The 21175-nt window shown below is 39.2% G+C and overlaps 1 protein-coding gene across 1 annotated transcript; it reads left to right on the forward strand.

The window, feature by feature from the left end:
* The first annotated feature begins 16687 nt into the window (after nucleotides 1–16687).
* LOC124109543 (eukaryotic translation initiation factor 2 subunit 3, X-linked) lies at nucleotides 16688–18227 on the forward strand. Its single transcript, XM_046468204.2, has one exon. The coding sequence runs from the start codon at nucleotides 16693–16695 to the stop codon at nucleotides 18109–18111; it is 1419 nt and encodes a 472-aa protein (XP_046324160.1). The 5' UTR covers nucleotides 16688–16692; the 3' UTR covers nucleotides 18112–18227.
* The last annotated feature ends 2948 nt before the right edge of the window (nucleotides 18228–21175 follow it).

A 21175-nucleotide genomic window follows, 5' to 3' on the forward strand; every position in this document is an offset into this window, starting at 1 on the left:
ATTCTGCTAGAAACAGATGTTAAGTTCCCTGATGTTTTAAATGTGAGTTTCCTGGATATGTGGTAAAATGAAGATTTTTTTTTCATGTTTATTGTCTATTGGTATTCCTTTTACTAATATCCTTTGTCCATTTATTTTTTTCCTTTATTGATTTGTCAGGACCATTTATAATATGCACTTCATCTGTTAACCTTATTGTCGTGAATGTGAAGCTGTTTCCCACATCTCCATCAGCCTGCCACTTCTCTTCTAATGTTCTTCTGGTGTCTTTATTCCCACAGAAGGTTCTACTTTGTGTGTAATCCAATCTGTGGTCTTTTCATTTCTGGCTTCTGGGTTCCATGGAGCTGTTTATTGTTTACATTGCACTTTCATTTCCCTTTTCTAATATAAGCCTGGGCCATAGGGATTAGAAGAAGTGCACGGGATCTCCACCACTGAGATAAGGAAAGGAATGTCACGGAATGCCAGTGATTTATCTAGGGTTACACTGCTACTTAGGGGAAGACTTAGAGCCAGAAGCACATTGTCAGGGCCTCATGCCCAGGTAGGGGGTTTTCACTCCATATCACTCAGGTGATCTGGTCAATAACATGCCCTGTACCCCTCAGGTATTCTGACATCCCCTGCATGCCTCCTGTTGCTAGAAAGCCCTAGATGCATGTTTCCTCATCAGGAGCAGGATCAACCCCTCTGTGGCATTGCCCATCCTCCCACTGCCACACAGTGGACCTCCAGTAGCCCTGTTCCCTATCCCTAATAGGCAAGCAGCAAGGTGGAGGCAGCCCTGTGGTCCCTGGTGGCACCACTTCTTCAGGCCACACACTTAGGTCCCTTAGCCATCCTCCTTAGAAAGGGTCTCTAAGCACATCTGCTCCCCCTCACCCTCATTAGATCTCCAACAATATACAGGCTCCTCCAAGCAACAGAATTCTTGTAGTCTAGCCCATTTGGGTAGAACCCCTAAGTGTGGTGGATGACACATGCAGTGAGTCTGTGAAGGCTTCCAGAGCAGTGGTTTTGGAGCTGGCCTTGAAGAAGCAGCAGGGCAGAGAGGATGAAAAACAGTGCTCCCTGTGGCCAGTGCAAAGGAATGGAAAAAAAGATGGGAGTAGGAAGGGGGCAAAGTCTGTGCAAAGACGCCTGACCAACTGGCTGGATAATCAGGCTCAATGTTTCTGTGTTTGTTTTAAATTTTTTTTTATTTGTTCTTTTTTAGTTATATAGGACAGTAGAATGTATTTTGACATATCATACATACATGGAGTATGACTTCCTATTTTTGTGGTTGTACATGATATGGAGTTATAGTGATTATGTATTCATCTAAGAACATAAGAAAGTTATGTCCAAAAGTTATTCTACTGTCTTTCCTATTCCCACCCTCCTTTCTTCCCTTCATTCCCCTTTGTCTAATCCAGTGAACTTTTATATCCATTCCCTTATTGTTAGTTAGCAGCCTCATATTAGAGAGAACATTCAGCCTTTGGAATTTGGGGATTGGTTTACATCATTTGGCATGATATTTACCAGTTCTATCCATTTACTGGCAAATGCCATAATTTCATTCTTCTTTATGGGTGAGTCATATTTCATTGTATATATGTACCACATTTTCTTTATCCATTTATCTGCTGAAGGGCACCTGGGTTGTTCCATAACTTGGCTTTTGTGAATTGAGCTGCTATAAACTTTGATGTGGTTGAATTATTGTAGTATGCTGAGGTGTAGGATAACTGGGTTAAATTGTGATTCTTGATAATTGTCAGGCTTCATGTTGTAGGCCACAGGTTCTTAGTGACCTGAAATATCTAGAAGTGTGTGTCTCCAGAAATAGCCTAGGGACCCAGCTGCATAATTGTAGGAGTGCCTGTTAAAAGGAAGATTTCGAGGCCATCCAGATTTGCTGAATTACAAGGTAGGCAGCTGCACAGTAACAAGCTTCCTGCAGAACTGTGATGCTCACTCATGCCTGAGGTCACTGCACCCAAAAGCTTTTGAGTGGCTTTGAGAAAACATGAGGCCCCCTGACTTGTGTACAATTTGAGTCTGATCTTGGGTTAGGCTGCCCAGCTTTGATACAGTTCTCACAAAGACCTTGACCCAAGATGGCAGAGACTTTTTTCTGGTGGAATGTGTTTGGGTGAAGGAGAGATGTGGCTGGCCGGGGTAGTGAAAGTCATTTCTGTAGGACCTGTGTCTTCCCCAAGATCAGTGGATGCTGCTCATGCCAGTTAACTCTTACGGCTCCTACAGACTCTCCCTCCAGGAAGCCTCCCTGTTCCTGCCAGCTGGGCAGGTATCCTTCCCTTGCCCCCCAGGCCTCCTGCCCTCACCTCCTATCCAGCACTCTGCCAGTGTGGAGGCCCTAAAGGCTTATCAGGCCCTCTCTCTGGGTCAGGCAGTATGAATCTTCTCTTTGATCTCTTTGAATCTCTTTGAATCTGGGTCAGGCAGTGGAATCTTCTCTTTGAATCCTCAACTCTAGAGGTGGGTGCAGTTATTATGACTGTTTTATTGAAGAGGAAACTGAGATTTAAGAAGATCAGTCATTTTCCCAAGATCACACAGCCAGTGAGGGTTGGTTCACCTCCTATGCCTATTGTGTACTTGACCTTTCTGGCCCACCAAATTTAGAAGTATGAGGAATGAATGAGTCAATGAATGAATGTTCTATCCCAAAGCCCTTGAACAGGAAGTTACTCTGCCCTCCTGGGAAAAGGGCATATGATGGAACTCCCACCATATATATTATGATTAAATCCAATTGTATGGATAGGGGTAATATGTTTATCTGAAAAACCTTCCAGAATGTGTATATCATTAGTAAATTCTGTAGGTAATTTCCAGTCTACACAGCCTGTTGTACTAGGGGTGGATCTGGGAAACAAGTCCAATAAGTTTCCCCAGGAGCACCATTGGCATCAGATGGATATTGGTATCAGATTTGCCATTTTAGGTCAGGAGCCATCTTATCTAAAGGCTCCAAAGTTTCGATACTGAGGCAATGCTGCTTAACTTCCTGTAAGAACTTGTGCCTGTTAAAAGGTCAACCCTACCCCAGCTTAAACTCCTAAGCAGTTTATGATCAACTCCACCCCAGTTTAAGACGCAACTCCTAAGCAGCTTATGAACTTCCTCTTGCAGGCTATAAAGCTGCTCTATGAGTGCTGACATACTGCTGTTCTCCTTTACTGACAATAAATCTCTTGTGTGAGATTCGAGTGTGTGGCATGGTTTTTGGACTTTTCGGGGACTCTGTGAGTGTCCTTTCAAGCCCTATTTACCTAAATGCTCAATAAAGCCAGCATAGCCACAAACATAGTGGCTGGAGACTTGGTATCTCCCTGCTGTTTGACCATCTGTTCAGCCTGATGTGTCAGGTTCTTCAGTTGTTTGAACTGCAGCTGGAGCTCCTCTGTGGTGATGAGAACAGTATGCTCAGGTACCCAGATAGGATGTGCTGTACCTCTGGAAAGACACAAGCATGGCCTCTACTGCACATTATCACCAGATCTGATCCATTCCATTGTCCTGTTTGTAAGTGTCTCCACCAGACTAAGCCTGATGGGAGCCTACTGTAGTGGGAGACAAGTGTCACTCAGCAACAATGGGACCCTCAGCATCATAATTCAAAAAGTTTAAAACAAAAAGAGCATGATTTAAACAATTCTGTGGGGTTCTGTCTTCCTCTTTTGGTTTTTGTAATGGTTAACTTCAGGGACAAGGAAGGCCATTCTACAATGGCCTGCCTGGCCTTGGGGATTATAAAGGATCTCAGTTCAGTGATCAATAGGATATTGATCACAAAACTATTGAAAAGAAGAACTTGTATAAGCAAGAGCATTATCAGTTTTAATTTGTAGAGGACAGCCCAGCCCTGTAAAAGCAGCCAAACAGGGGGAAATGACTTGATGAGTATTTTTTATTTGGCTAGGAAAATTAGTAAAAGCCACCTATCAAGTATGTTAGGATTGTTAAAAGCAATGTTATTGTTGAACTGAAAAGGGTAATGCAGTGAAAGAAAGCCTCAGCTCCCACCAAGTGAGTGCTGATACACTGCTGCTCTCCTTGGAGGGACAGCCTTGCTCAGGTACCTAGATAGGATGTGCTGTACCTCTGGAAAAGTCAACTTTTGTCTGTAATAATGAACTGAGCAATGAGATCATGAAATGGGGTTAAAGATCTTGGAGAACAACCAGAGACATGAAAAGTTGTACTCTATATGTGTAATATGAATTGAAATGCATTCTGCTGTCATGTATAACAAATTATAATAAATACATAATTTTTTTAAAAAAGAATCTAGGGCTCCTGTAAAATGCTGCCAAATGCCTGGGAAACTCATTTACATTTAAGTAAGTGTATTTGGGCCCAGATGATAGTGATAAAGGTGATGATGATGATAAAAAAAATAAACAAATAAATAATTTTTTAAAAAGATTTTGGAGGACAGTGATCAAGGTGGAGCCATTTAGTAACCCCTGAAGACTACCATATGGCCCCTGTATGAGAAGTAATAAATATTAATACACATATAGGCTCTAATTTTACGAAGCTGTGAAGTCTTATGGGAAGTTTCAACCTCTACTAATGCAGCCCTTGCTTTTGAAATGAGTTCTTAAGGAGAGGCCAGAGAGGGATCTCCACATAAGATATCAAATAAAGGGCTTAAATTTATAGTGAATAATTGTAGATGAGGCCATAACCAGTTAATATCTCCCAGTAACTTTTGAAAATCATTGAGAGTACGGAAAGCATTAGTTCTGATTTGTAAGTTGTATGGATGAATTATGTGTCCTTTAACTAAAACTGCCCAAAGACTGAAGGGAGAGGCTTTTTGTAACTCTGTGAGGCACTAAAAGATAACAGTTATAAAGTTTACAAGGAAAATACAAAACGAAATTTAACTAGAGTAAAAACATATTGTGTTTGAATAATAGCTATAAATCAAGAAATATAAGTTTTATAATCCTAAATTCCAAATATTTACTTCAAACTTTGAAGAACACCAGCTTGGTAAAAATGTTCTTCTAAATTGTATATTTTATTCCTTTCAAATAAGAGGCCTGTATTTTCATTTTACATTAGACTCCACAAATTATGTAGCAGAATCTTAAGTCTTGAAGCAGTGGATATGGAACAGTGGTTCACTTTACCTTTTGAATATAGCCCTTGCTGCTTATATTAAAAGGAACATTTTTTTCTTTTCCTCTTCTCCCTCTTCCCCTCCATAACCTTGGGGTAGCAAATAAGATTACCTGGAGTATCTGTACTTCACAGCAAGGGGATGTAACCAGAAGACCTAGAAAGTCACTATCTCCCAAATTAACAAGTGAATTTCAACATACCTTCAGGATATACCTGGGACCCTCCTCAGGGCATGCCTGTAATATAGCCTTTGAATATCTTCCCTAAAAGCCCTGTTTTCCTGGTGGGCAGAAAAATCACAGGCCTCTGGTACCGGAGGCCCTAGTGTTTCTTCTTTGCTAGCAAAGCAATAAAACTTCTTTTTTTCCTTTTTCTCAAAACCTGTCCTCATGATTAAATTAGCATGAGTTGGCAACACACACTAAGTAACAGATTGTCCCAGTAGGCGACTCTGAACAAGACATTTGGCTCTTTTGAAATCAGTTTCCATATCTGTAAAATATGAACACTGGTTCCTAACTCACTGGCTTTCTCTGAAGATTTTGAAGCTAATTCACATAAAGAGTTTGACTCAGCACTTGGCTCATTTGAACTATCAGTACTAAAATATCTTAATTAATAAAGAACATTATCTAATTCAGACTTAAATCTCAATTACATTTCCTCTGCCTGCAGAACAATACTTCAAAGCAGCCATTCTCACAGGCTGTGCAAATGTGCATTTTGATTTTGCTTCAAATGTTCATTTACTTCTATTTAAATCTTTCTAGAATGTGTGAGACAAAATACCCAAGTATAAGAAAACAAAAAGTTGTGAAGTTTTCATAAGACGGTGATAGTTAATAGCTCAGACGTCTTCACAAATGCTAGATAAAAAATGCAGAGCAAAAAATCGGTCATACAGGTATTTGAACCTTTCACAAAAGTTTTTACCCCGTTAAGAAACAAAAAAGTCATTGCAACTCCAGGCTTAGTCTATAACGGAACATAACCACATCAACGTCATGAAAACGTTAAAGATTTCCAGGAACAACGTCGACTCCCTCCCTCAAGCTAACAGCCAGATTCCTGCTTCCATAGGAAAGAGCAATTCCCCCGGCCACCCTCAGCGGCGGAGGTTGCACCCCCTCAGTTCGCTCTCCTGGCACTTCAACCTGTGCTTCCCCTCCGGTGGCTTTTATCTCAGCGTCAGAGGCTGAGGTTGAGGGGGTGGCAAAGAAGCTGCGAGTGGAAGACAGAGTTCACGTGCAGGTGGCTGCAGATCCTCCACCTGCACCTACAGTGGCCAGCCTGAATCTCTGAACCTCAACAAGGAGATGAACCCCCAGGTCTGGGGACCAGTGGCCCATATTGGTGCTCAAAAAACCAGCTACTCTGCATCTTTCCAACAGGAGAGAAATGGGGACTGGGCAGGGGTGAAGGATGCTGCTCCAGGAGCGCCCCGATGGGTCCTTGCGGGTTTCCAGGAACTCTGTGGCCACTGGTAACTCCCCTTCACAGTTCCTAGAAGTTTTTGTTTGTTTGTTTGTTTGTTTTTTGGTACAGTGCCTAATCTTAATGAACTCTCAGTACCCATTACCTTCTTTTTATTGTTTGTCGAACATGGAGGAGAGGGATTAAAAACAATAGCTTGTGGTAAGAAAGTGTTGATATTTAATGAGATCGTGTATACTTAGTACCTCATTTCTTCTTCCATTTACTGTCCCATTCCTCTGGTTCCATTTACTGCCAGACCTCAAGAAAGAACTGCTTATATTTGATATTCCCAATCACCCTTCCCTGGTTCATTCTTCAGTCCAATCTCATCTAACATTTGCCCTCACTACCACCTCCACTGTAATGTGTTAATGTCACAGGGCTACCATGTTCTGCCACTTACCCCTTCCCAATATGTGCTTCTATTCAAGGAGGGGGTAAATTATCTGAAGTCTTCAAGTAAGCTTGAAAAGCAGGGAACAAATGAGGATCTCACAGCTGCATACAGCACAAGAAGTTATCCCGTTTATTCTGTGGATGTGTCTCTTATGAGTAGGTCGCTGTTCAGATTGCAGAGTTTTGTGAGACATACTTTATGTTTTCTAGTAACCTATAGCCAGGCAGAAACACTTACACACCCAAGTCCGGCTGGGTTTGTGGTTCAGTGGTAGAGCATTTGCCTAGCACGAGTCGTGTGAAGCTCTGGGTTCCATCCTCAACACCACGTTAAATTAATTAATTAAAATAATTAAATTAATTAAAATAAAGGTATTTGGTCCATCTTCAACTAAAAAAAAAATTAAAAAAGAAGAAATATCCAAGTATTATACAGAACTTAAGTAATCAGTTCTCCCAAAAATTAGTGCAGGAAAGTTTGCAAAAAAGGAAGTCCTATATATTTGTCCTTAATGTTTGAGGATCTTTTACAGAATTTGCAGGCAGTGATTTAGTAAAGCAGGGAAAGAATTCTATGCAGAGGAACAGGATAAGCTGGGAAAGTGTGGTAGTAGGAAACCCTTGGGATAAAAAAGTGTTCACCAAGAACTTGTGGGATGAAGTGGAAAATAAAACTATTATGGCTTTATTGCCAGATTGAGTCTGGATTTCAATAGGTAGTGGAGTACAGAATATTTTGAAGAGAAAAACTGAAGGCATTTACAGTTTGTGGATAAACATATATTAACCTTGTGTTTTGTGTCAGAAAATAGTGGCTATTTAGGTTCCCTATGATATATAAAAATTTAAATTCCAAAGATGCCCTTGGAAATTCACAGTAAACACTAGTTGACTTCAAGTACAATTTTTACTGTGACAGTGGTAATAACAGGAAATCAGTCATCTCAGCCCTTTCTCCACTTAGCTAACTTCCAGTTCTCTTCAAAAAAGTTAAAATGTGGTCTTTAGTAAGCTTCAATACCTCATCTTAATCTGAAATGAGGTGTGTATTCCTTGTGCAATCATAATGTTTTCTATCTCTACACATGTTTCCATTTTTCTTTGTTTATGTATCTTTCCTCTAAGACATGTATGTTATATAAATATTTACTGGATGAATGAATGAATTTATCAATTCAATTCACACTAAAATTGAATATCTCTGATATGAAGGGGTTACAAAGGGCTGAAAAAGGTAGAAATAATGGTTTTATCATTTAAGGTTAATGAGAAAAAAACTGCAAAGGAAAATGTATCACTTAATGATGGGAACAGTTCTAAAAATGTCATTAGGCATTTATTCTGTACATGAACATCATGGAGTCACACACTAAGACAGCTATGATGTCATTATTAGGTTATATATACATATCATCAAAGCATCATTATGCAGAACATGACTTTTGTATTTATTAATATAAAAATTTGGAAAACATACCACTGAAAAGAAAAAAAAACCCTAGAAAAAATAGAGTAAATATGATAGATAAAGTGCTAATGCCATTTCTATAAAATAACTCATGGAAATTTAGAGAAACTTTTATAGAAAATGGGAAAACTTCTCCAAAAAGAGTTCACATTCACTGTTTAAATAATCTCACTATTTTTCTATCACCACTGGTTGGGTGTTGTTAAGAGTAGAATGATGAAATCTTGTGTTGTCTTGTTCGGGTGGTAAATTATCCCTTTGTCAAGGATATTCACATTAAGCGTGTTACTGTTACTGAAAATTCAGTCCTTACTTGTTCCCATGCCAACTTAATAAGTAGCACATGGTTTTGAGAGAAAGGAAAAAGAATGTTTATTGCTTTAATAGCAAAGGGGAAACCCAGGAGGCTCCAATCCCAGAAGCTGTGGTTCTGTCCATATGGGAAAACAGGGCTTTTAAAAAAGCTATTCCAAAGCTACATTCCAGTGGTAATAACTGGAATTATCCAGTGCCCTGACAGGTGATGGTGTGTTGAAATTCATTTTATTAATTTGGGAGACTTTCTGGGTGACATCTTCCTGTGGTGGGGGTGCTGTGAGCTCTAGACAGATAATCTTGGTAATCAAGGTAATCTTGTTTCCCAGCCCCAGGTTAGGGAGGGGGAGAAAGAGAAGAGGGAAAGAAAAACATGTCCCTTCTAAAATAAGCAGCTAGGGCTATATTCAGAAGTGAAGTGGGCCACTTTTACATTACCACTCATTAGTCACATACCCTCTTGGTTATTAGCTCAACTTGCTTGTATTCAAATAGCCTCTATTTTAGATACTATTGGCCATAAAGTAAAACTTTTTATTATGGAAAGTTATAATTTTTTACTATTACTTTGTTAATCTCTTACTTTGTCTAATTTATAAATCCAAATAAATGCACATTTACCATAAGTATGTATAAAAAATATAGTTTAGCACTATCTGCATGTCTTAGAGCATACATTCCTTGAATAGGGGGACCGCAAAGGTAGAAACTAAAATAACAAAACACAAAATGATTTTCCTTTCGCCTTCATGGTATATGTATTGTTCTATAAGTTACATTTTTCACAAAACAAACCTTATAGTTTAGGTTTATCCAGGATAACACGTTTTACTTAAAATATTATATTGCTATATGCTTTATATATGTTTTATTTCTTGTGCAACATTTTAAAGAATGTACAATGAAAAATTGCATATCCTTTTTCAATTGTTGGAAGTGTATCTTCTAGATAAGTTCCCAGAAGTAGGATTTTTTTAGGTATTGCCAAATTTTCCTTTAGAAGGTGAATACGGGGGCTGGGGTTGTGGCTCAGTGGTGGAGCGCTTGCCTCACATGTGTGGGGCACTGGGTTCGATCCTCAGCACCACATAAAAACAAGTAAATAAAATAAAGGTATTGTGTCCAGCTACAACTAACAAAATATTAAAAAAAAAAGAAGGTGAATACGGTTTGCCTTTCTACCATCAACCACACGACAGTGCCTGTTTCCTCACAGACTCATAAACAGTATGCATTATCTTTTTAAATTTTATTTTTTGTATTTGCCAACAAGTAATGTATCTGCCAACAGAAGCTTGCTAGTTGACTCACTAATAGGTAGCCAGACACTAAAACCACTTATTTTGCCTATGCACCAAAGTCTGCTGTCATCTTTGTATATTAGAAAATTTCTATTCTTGTCACCCCAAAAGTATAAAAGATTCTGTAACTGAGAAAGCTATTTTACTAAGAAACATATCGAATTTAGATAGTAATGCATAGTAAATGTCTTTGGGTCATCATCAGCTGTTTGGAATTTAGAACTACTGAAGGGGATTTTGGTCCACGATTCAGTGTTGATCCAGGATGCCTCTGTCCTCCTAACTGAGTTACTAGAAGACAGACTGGAATTTCCTTGAGGTGGCTACTTGCTTTTGTCTCTTTGTACTTCCTTTTCCTAGCTTTGAGTTAACTATTTTCTATCTGCTGACATTGTTATTTCCCAACAGGTATATTAGGCTTCTGCTTTGTTTACGATCATATGTTTTGTACTCTCACCAAGAAGTGATCCAGGTTGTCTTGACTGTGTTCAGATTTTACCAGATTAACTCTGAGGGCATCTGTATGCCTAAGTCTCAGGTGATGTGTCACCATTAGCACATGAACATTCTGTGGTGTGGGTTAAGTCTTTTTCTTCTGATATTATAGATTATCTAAAATACATTCTCTTGTTAATTGGGATTCTTCAGTGGAGGTCATCAGTCTTGATAACATGCAAATATTTCCTTCATTGTCTCTCTTCAAACACTGCAAACTCTCTCTTCATTGTGTTTTTTCTCTGCAATATATTTCATTTTCTTTTTTATGCCTCTATTATTTCTCCTTGCTCACTTTATTCCTTTTTTCTTTCCCTCCCAAATAGCACTATACCCTTCACAATTCTAAACTGATCAGATAGTTTCCCAGTATGTTGCCACTAAGCCATATGTTGGCCTCTGGGCAGTTTGGGGTGTTTTAGGCCTCTTTGTTGATTTCTGGGTTGTCTATCAACCAACGTTTAATTCTTGGGTGACAAATGAGTTGGCAAGCTTTAAAAACGTAACCAAATGACTACTACTCAATAGTTATAACATTTATTTGGAAAAATAAAGCTAAATTTGGAGTGGGTAGTTGAGAGAAAAATAAAATTATTTCATTTTTATGTAAGTGTTTATTTTTTATGTACTCAAATATTTTCAATTTTCTACTGTTCTTACACAAATATTGAGGAAGTTAAGTTAGAAAAGCATTTTTTGGTATTGGCATGAAAATACACAAATTAAGCATTCCCATTGCGTTTAGAATTTTCTTATCTAGTAATGACAAACAGCACTTCTTAAGTTGGAATTTTAAAATTAGAGACCAGCTTTTCTATGATTGAAGTGGAACCAAGGACCAATATCATAACTACAATTGTTAACTATGTTTGGTTAACATTTGGCATTAAATGGCATATTATAGTCTTGACCACCTGCAAAATTCGAGTAGTTAGAAACATTTTCTACTATGATTTAATGCCAATAATTATCACATATTATTAATTTATTTTATGAATGTCCAAATTTTCAAAAAAAATTCATAAACCCCATCATGATTCTGCTTGTAAAATGGAGCAATTCTTTTTTTCACTTACACCTTGTCTCAAGCCTTTTCATGTATACAAAGTAGAAAAATTTTCACTAGATAGATCTAACTATCGAAGAAATTCCAAAATGTTAGTTAATATATCTAGTGATAAAGAAATCTTGATTTACTCTCTCTTTTTTAAATGTATGATGCATTTGAAATAGTAAATGACAAAAATGAGCATAACTACATTTCTGGTCATTTAACAAAATACTTTATTGAACACATATTGTGGGCCATGTGCTATTTTATATGTTAACATGCAAACTGAATTAAACCAGAAACTTCACTTTCATGGAATTTAAAACCTATCGAGGGAAGATATTAAATATAATAAGATTAAAAGTAAAGTATTAATAGTCATGTTTTAGAGGTCTGGGTACTCTTAAGTTCTTATAGTGGGGAATTTACAACTTTCTCAGGGAAGCCAGAAAAATGTCCTCAGAAATAAGATTTTAACAAAAATCAGCATGAATAAACATTAACAAGCCAATATGAGAAGGCAAATCTTTCATCTCTCTGAGGTAAGGGCAAATTTAAAGGTTTTGTGATTATGTGAGCATGATAAAGACAGGGAATTAAAATAATATCCTGATGGCAATTAGGAAATATCCCAAGAGCAATTAGAACCTACTGAGGAGATAAAGGAGTGATATCATATCTATGTTAGAAAATTCTGTGTGCATAAGTGATTGGAAAGGGGGCAAGATATGCGGATGCTAATTCACAATAAAGGCGGGGTCCTAGGGAAGAATAGAGGTACTTTGGTTTGGGCAGAGTGGAGTGAAGGGAGAGGAGAGGGTTTGGGGGTAGGAAAGATAGTAAAATTAGTCAGACATTATTAACCTATGTATATATATGATTACATGACCAGTGTGATTCTACATTATGTATAACCAGAAGAATGAGAAGCTGTACTCCATCTATGCATGAGGTGTCAAAATGCATTCTACTGTCATAGGTAACTAATTAGAACAAATTTAAAAAACAAAAAAAGAATGGGTATGTGGGATCCAGTTAACAGTGACCCAGCTAAGATTGCTAAGAAGCCAAATATGAAAAAAAAAGTGGTACAATTTGAAAGATAGCTAGGAAATAAAATTAACAGAACTTATCTGTAGATTCATTGTGAGGGATTTAGGAAAGATACCTATAATAAACACTAGTTTTATCATTAAAAGTTTTTTTCATCTTCAAAATGTGAAACATCTAAAAGGATATAGTTATGGGTAAAGAACATGGGTTCCATTATAAATTTGAGGTGATTTTGAGCACACTCAGAGAGAAATTTAAAGCAGGTTACTTGTACATTTAGGGTTGAGCTAAAAGGAGGCTTTCAGTAGAAAACAAAAATTTTGAAGTCATCATTATGTGGCAGATTAAACTGATATCCACATATAAAATCATTTCAGAGTAAAAGATATGTCATGAAAAGAAGAATTGGACTAAGACTGCCCCTTGAACTCATTAACATTTCATAACTGGGTAGAGGGCTAGAGAGGGATAGAGGTAGGGCTAGAGAGAAAACCAGAAACAATTTTTCTCACAAGAACCAAAAGGAGAATGTTCAAAGAAGTAGAAAGTGGTCAACATTATCAAATACTGGTGAGATTTCAAATGAATTGAACTCTAAAAAATTTCCATTAGATTTTAGAACTTTTGGAAGTCATTGGTGATCTAAGTGACAACTTGTAGTGCACTGAAGAGAATAAACAAATTGTGTGGTGGGTCTCCCGGTAGGGAGGGTGAGGCACAGACACCCGAGTCTCTCTCGATTTGTCGTGGAGCCAGAGGGGAGGAGCCGGGCTGCCGCCAGCGCCCGGAGCAGGCCCAGCGGCTCGCCGGCATGGTGATCGCGTGACCCCAATTGGAGAGGGGGCGGAGCGGAGCCACCACCCGTGCCCGCAAGGTGGGCAGACCCGCGACCCAGTGGTACACGGGCATGGTAGGAGGGGCAGGGCAGAGCCGCAGCCCGCGCCTGCAAGGTAAGCAGACCTGCGACAGACTGGCGGGTCAGGCCCAGCGGCCTGCCAGCGTGGTACACACGTCACCCCAACTGGAGTAGGGGCAGAGCAGAGCCTTCGCCCGTGCCCGGATCAGGCCCCACTGGTGTGGTGGTCACGTGACCCCAATTGGAGTGGGGGCGGAGCGGAACCACCACCCGTGCCCGCAGGGAGAGCAAACCTGCGACCAACCTGCAGATCAGGCCCAGCGGTCCACAGGCGTGGTAGGAGGGGCAGGGCAGAGCCGCTGTCCGCGCCTGCAAGGTAGGCAGACCTGCGACAGACCGGTGGATCAGGCCCAGGAGCCTGCCGGCGTGGTACACACGTCACCCCAATTGGAGTAGGGGCAGAGCAGAGTCGCCGCCCGTGCCAGCAACAGGCCCAGCGACCTGCTGGCGTGGTAGTCACGACACTCCAATTGGAGTAGGGGCAGAGCAGAGCCGCCACCCGCGCCCGAAAGGTGGGCAGACCTGCGACCGACCAGCGGGACAGGCCCAGTGGCCTGCCGGTGCAACAGACATGTCACCCCATTTGGAGTAGGAGCAGAGCAGAGCCGCCACCCACGCCTGCAGGGTAGGCAGACCTGCAACCGACCGGTGGATCAGGCCCCGTGGCGTGCCAGCATGATACACTCGTCATCCCAATTGGAGTAGGGGCAGAACAGACCCGCCGCCAGCGCCCGGAACAGGCCCAGTGACCTGCCGGTGTGGTAGTCACGACACCCCAATTGGAGTAAGGAGAGAGCAGAGCCGCCGCTCGCGCCTGCAAGGTAGGCAGAACGCCGCCGGACCCTGCAAGGGAGACTTTTCAACTATACAAGAGCAATATAAATATATAGGGGGAAAAAAAACATTTCAAAAACACAACAGTTTCACCAAGCAGAAAGAAACGCAAGCAGTATGAAAAGACAAGGAAAGAAAGGACCACAAGCAATGCAGTTCAACTCAACTTTAGAAGAGGTAACAGCTGCAGCAGATGGAATGTCAGATAAAGAATTCAGGATATACATGCTTCAGATGATCTGGAGTATCAAGGAAGACATTAGACAGCAAAATCAGACAATGAAAGATCACTTCGACAATGAATTACACAAACAAATCCAGGAAGCACAGGATCAACTATACAGGGAGATAGAGGTTATAAAAAACAAACAAACAGAAATCCTAGAAATGCAGGAAGCAATAAATCAACTTAAAAACTCAATGGAGAATACTACCAGCAGAGTAGAACACTTAGAACATCAGACAATGAAGACAAAGTATTTCAACTTAAAAAGAACATAGACAGCTCAGCAAGACTGTTAAGAAACCATGAGCAGAACATCCAAGAAATATGGGATAACATTAAGAGACCAAACTTAAGAGTCATTGGGATACAGGAAGGTACAGAACTCCAAACCAAAGGAATGAGCAATCTATTCAATGAAATAATACGAGAAAACTTCCCAGACTTGAAGAATGAGACAGAATCCCAAATCCTAGAAGCCTACAGGACGCCGAATGTGCAAAATCATGAGAGATCCACACCTAGACACATTATAATGAAGATGCCTAACATACAGAATAAGGAGAGAATTTTAAAAGCTACAAGAGAAAGGAAGCAGATTACATTTAGGGGTAAGCCAATCAGGATAACAGCTGATCTTTCAACACAGACTCTGAAAGCTAGAAGATCCTGGAATAACATATTTCAAACACTGAAAGAAAATGGGTTCCAACCAAGAATTGTGTATCCAGCGAAATTAAGCTTCAGGATGGAAGATGAAATTAAAACCTTCCACGATAAACAAAAGTTTAAAGAATTTGCAGCTAGAAAACCATCTCTTCAAAACATCCTAGGCAAAATATTACAGGAGGAGGAAATGGAAAATAACAATGAAAACCAACAGTGGGAGGTAGGACAGTAAAGGGGGGGGGGAATAATCAAAGAGGAAAACAAACCATGTTTACTAACAGAAATAAACAAATATGGCTGGAAGAACAACCCATATCTCAATAATAACCCTAAATGTTAATGGCTTAAACTCACCAATTAAGAGACACAGGCTAGTAGAATGGGTCACAAAACAAGACCCAACAATATGCTGCCTAAAGGAGACACATTTGATAGGAAAAGACATACATAGGCTGAAGGTGAAAGGTTGGAAATAATCATATCACTCATATGGGCTTCGGAAACAAGCAGGAGTGTCCATACTCATATCAAATAAAATAGATTTCAAGCCAAAGTTAATCAAAAGGGATAAAGAGGGACACTACATACTGCTTAAGGGAACCATACACCAACAAGACATAACAATCATAAATATTTATGCCCCAAACAATGGTGCAGCTTTGTTCGTCAAACAAACTCTTCTCAAGTTCAAGAGTCTAATAGACCACCATACAATAATCATGGGAGACTTCAACACACCTCTCTCGCCACTGGACAGATCCTCCAAACAAATGTTGAATAAGGAAACTATAGAACTCAATAACACAATTAATAACCTAGACTTAATTGACATATATAGAATATACCACCCAACATCAAGCAGTTACACTTTTTTCTCAGCAGCACATGGATCCTTCTCAAAAATAAATCATATATTATGTCACAGGGCAACTCTTAGACAATATAAAGGAGTAGAGATAATATCATGCATCTTATCTGATCATAATGGAATGAAACTGAAAATCAACGATAAAAGAAGGAAGGAAAAAGCATACATCAATTGGAGAATGAACAATAGGTTACTGAATGATCAATGGGTTATAGAAGACATCAAGGAGGAAATTAAAAAATTCTTAGAGATTAATGAAAACACAGACACAACATATCGGAATCTATGGGACACATTGAAAGCAGTTCTAAGAGGAAAATTCATTGCTTGGAGTTCATTCCTTAAAAAAAGAAAAAACCAACAAATAAATGATCTCATACTTCATCTCAAAATCCTTGAAAAAGAAGAGCAAAACAACAGCAAAAGAAGTAGAAGGCAAGAAATAATTAAAATCAGAGCTTAGCTCTCCGGGCAAGATGGCGGGGGGAGAGGCTGGAGTGACTCTGGGGCAGCCGCACCTTTCTCGGCAGGATCTCGCCACCTTGGATGTTACCAAGTTGAAGCCACTATCACATGAAGTTATCAGCAGACAAGCCACAATTAATATAGGTACAATTGGTCATGTAGCTCATGGGAAGTCCACATTTGTAAAAGCCATTTCTGGAGTTCACACTGTCAGGTTCAAAAATGAACTAGAAAGAAACATTACAATCAAGCTTGGATATGCTAATGCTAAGATTTATAAACTGGATGACCCAAGTTGTCCTCGGCCAGAATGTTATAGGTCATGTGGAAGTGGCACACCGGATGAATTCCATACAGATATTCCAGGGACCAAAGGGAACTTCAAATTAGTCAGACATGTTTCCTTTGTTGACTTTCCTGGCCATGATATTTTGATGGCTACTATGCTGAATGGTGCAGCAGTGATGGATGCAGCTCTTCTTTTGATAGCTGGTAATGAATCTTGTCCCCAGCCTCAGACTTCTGAACACCTAGCTGCTATAGAAATCATGAAACTGAAGCATATTTTGATTCTACAGAATAAAATTGATTTGGTAAAAGAAAGTCAGGCTAAAGAACAGTATGAACAAATCCTTGCATTTGTACAAGGTACAGTAGCAGAAGGAGCTCCCATTATTCCAATTTCTGCTCAGCTGAAATACAATATTGAAGTCGTTTGTGAGTACATAGTAAAGAAAATGCCAGTACCCCCAAGAGACTTTACTTCAGAACCCCGACTTATTGTTATTAGGTCATTTGATGTCAACAAGCCTGGTTGTGAAGTTGATGACCTTAAGGGAGGTGTTGCTGGTGGAAGTATTCTGAAAGGAGTATTAAAGGTGGGCCAGGAGATAGAAGTCAGACCTGGTATTGTTTCCAAAGACAGTGAAGGAAAACTCATGTGTAAACCAATCTTTTCCAAAATTGTATCACTTTTTGCCGAACATAATGATCTTCAGTATGCTGCTCCAGGGGGTCTTATTGGAGTTGGAACAAAAATCGACCCCACTTTGTGCCGTGCTGACAGCATGGTGGGGCAGGTACTTGGTGCTGTTGGAGCTTTACCTGAGATTTTCACAGAATTGGAAATTTCCTATTTCCTGCTTAGACGACTTCTAGGTGTACACACTGAAGGAGACAAGAAAGCAGCAAAGGTCCAAAAACTGTCTAAGAATGAAGTGCTCATGGTGAACATAGGATCACTGTCAACAGGAGGGAGAGTTAGTGCTGTCAAGGCTAATTTGGGCAAAATTGTTTTGACTAATCCTGTGTGCACAGAAGTAGGAGAAAAGATTGCCCTTAGTCGAAGAGTTGAGAAACACTGGCGTTTAATTGGTTGGGGTCAAATAAGAAGACGAGTGACAATCAAGCTAACCGTAGATGATGACTAAAGAATCCCAGTTAAATAATGCATTTGGATGGAGCTGGAATTTCTCTTAACAAACTAGGGGTATATTTTCAGAGCAATACTATGGAATTAATTTCACAGCTCATTACCTTAGTAGGTAGCTGTAAGGTTATTCTCATTTTTTGATGATGAAAATTTAACCTCTAGCACTAATATAGTATCTACAATAAATGTAAAAATTGGTGTAATGTTGGATTGAATCTACATTTTAACAGAAGTTAAACATTCCTAAGTAATGTATAATTTATACATCCATGCAGGTTTAAAATGAAACTGTTTGCCACACATCCAGCCTTTGCTGTAACATGCATGCCATGGAACCTGTTTGAAATAAAATTTTTCCTTTTCTTTTTTATGATTCTTTTCTGTAGCACCAGGCTGAAGGACTGTTACACCAGTAAAAACTGGAAGACACCGACTCCCTTTGGCCCCATATTTTATGTTTTATCTTTGAAATTTTGAGAGAAAATGAAATCAATACGTTCAGATAAAATTGCCTTTTTGAGCACACGTGCTCATTCCCATGACAAACGTTTCCTCTTATTATTTTCCTGGCCTGAAACATAGGAAACCAGAATCAGAAGTTCTCACCCTCTCACCATGGTGCCCTGATATTATTTCTGTGTTGGTTTATGCCTAAAACCTAACAGTCACTCATTGGAAATAATGTTAGGCCAAATGATTCTAGATAACTAACAAAGATCTTTCCAGTCTTTACATTTGGAGGGGGTTTGCTGGTTGATAGGTTGCACTGCTGGGGATCTAACCTAGGGTCTCATGAGGCAAGTGCTCTACCTCTGAGCTGTACCCCCTGCCCTGTTTGTTTCTTAACTACTTAATTGGTATGATTATGAAATAGATTCTAATCTTAGTAATCTTTGGACTTTGCAAGAGATTAAAAGGTACAAAAGCAAAAGGTGAGTCCTTTTAATTTTTAACACATTTTCCACATCCCTGTATTCTTCCTGGTACTGTGCTTTTAAATTTTTATTTATTTATGATTTTGCTTCATAAGAGATTCTGTTTTTTTAAAACTCCCCAGTGTTGAGAAGTAGGCATATTAAATAAAAGTACCTCGAGCTGGGGATGTGGTTCAGTGGTAAGAGTGCTTGCCTAGCATGTGCAGGGTCATTGGTTCAATCCCCAGCACCACCAAAAAAAAAAAAAAATTGGTAGTCTGATAATATGCTTTAGTTTGCTTTTCTTAAATCTACATTGAGATGAGATTTAATGCCACAGTCTGTCATATTGTGCTCTTTTGGACATTGAAGTTGCCTTGACGAATTTTTGAAACTGTGGGGTAGTAGGCTGTGATTTGTGAATGAGTTTGGAAGAAACATTATTAATGTTACAATGCTTGATTGACTTTGAAAGGTTGTGCTGTATCATAAGGAACACATTTAAATAAAACAAGGTTTTAAATTCAGTAATTTAAAAATAAATAAATAAATAAAATAAAATCAGAGCTGAAATTAATGAAATCGAAACAAAAGAAACAATTGAAAAAATTGACAAAACTAAAAGTTGGTTCTTTGAAAAAATAAACAAAATCGACAGACCCTTAGCCATGCTAGCGAAGAGAAGAAGAGAGAGAACTCAAATTACTAGCATATGGGATGAAAAAGGCAATATCACAACAGACACTTCAGAAATACAGAAGATAATCAAAAATTATTTTGAATCCTTATACTCCAATAAATTAGAAGATAGTGAAGGCATAGATAAATTTCTTAAGTCATATGATCTGCCCAGATTGAGTCAGGAGGATATAGACAACCTAAACAGACCAATATCAATTGAGGAAATAGAAGAAACCATCAAAAGACTACCAACTAAGAAAAGCCCAGGACCGGATGGGTATACAGCAGAGTTTTACAAAACCTTTAAAGAGGAACTAATACCAATACTTTTCAAGCTACTTCAGGAAGTAGAAAAAGAGGGAGAACTTCCAGATTCATTCTATGAGGCCAACATCACCCTGATACCTAAACCAGACAAAGACACTTCAAAGAAAGAAAACTACAGACCAATATCTCTAATGAACCTAGATGCAAAAATCCTCAATAAAATTCTGGAGAATCGGATACAAAAACATATCAAAAAAGTTGGGCACCATGATCAAGTAGGATTTATCCCTGGGATGCAAGGCTGGTTCAATATACGGAAATCAATAAATGTTATTTACCACATCAATAGAAACAATAAGAGAGGTAAATAGGGAGCCTACACCCTGGGAACAAATCTTTACTCCTCACACTTCAGATAGAGCCCTAATATCCAGAGTATACAAAGAACTCAAAAAATTAGACAATAAGAGAACAAACAACCCAATCAACAAATGGGCCAAGGACCTGAACAGACACTTCTCAGAGGAGGACATACAGTCAATCAACAAGTACATGAAAAAATGCTCACCATCTCTAGCTGTCAGAGAAATGCAAATCAAAACCACCCTAAGATACCATCTCACTCCAGTAAGATTGGCAGCCATTAGGAAGTCAAACAACAACAAGTGCTGGTGAGGATGTGGGGAAAAGGGTACACTTGTACATTGCTGGTGGGACTGCAGATTGGTGCAGCCAATTTGGAAAGCAGTATGGAGATTTCTTGGAAAGCTGGGAATGGAGCCACCATTTGACCCAGCTATTCCCCTTCTTGGTCTATTCCCTAAAGACCTAAAAAGAGCATGCTACAGGGACACTGCTACATCAATGTTCATAGCAGCACAATTCACAATAGCAAGACTGTGGAACCAACCTAGATGCCCTTCAATAGACGAATGGATAAAAAAAAATGTGGCATTTATACACAATGGAGTATTACTCTGCATTAAAAAATGACAAAATCATAGAATTTACAGGGAAATGGATGGCATTAGAGCAGATTATGCTAAGTGAAGCCAGCCAATCCCTAAAAAACAAATGCCAAATGTCTTCTTTGGTATAAGGAGAGTAACTAAGAACAGAGTAGGGACGAAGAGCATGAGAAGAAGATTAACATTAAACAGGGATGAGAGGTGGGAGAGAGAAGGGAAATTTCATGGAAAT

This window comes from Marmota monax, unplaced genomic scaffold, assembly GCF_021218885.2.
Source record: "Marmota monax isolate L192 unplaced genomic scaffold, Marmota_monax_Labrador192_F-V1.1 WCK01_AAM20220418_F8-fsc00461, whole genome shotgun sequence".
Lineage (NCBI taxonomy): Eukaryota > Metazoa > Chordata > Mammalia > Rodentia > Sciuridae > Marmota > Marmota monax.

What these genes read in the sequence shown, in the direction of transcription:
- LOC124109543 (XM_046468204.2), top strand. Translation starts at nt 16,693, where the DNA reads ATGGCGGGGGGAGAGGCTGGAGTGACTCTGGGGCAGCCGCACCTTTCT.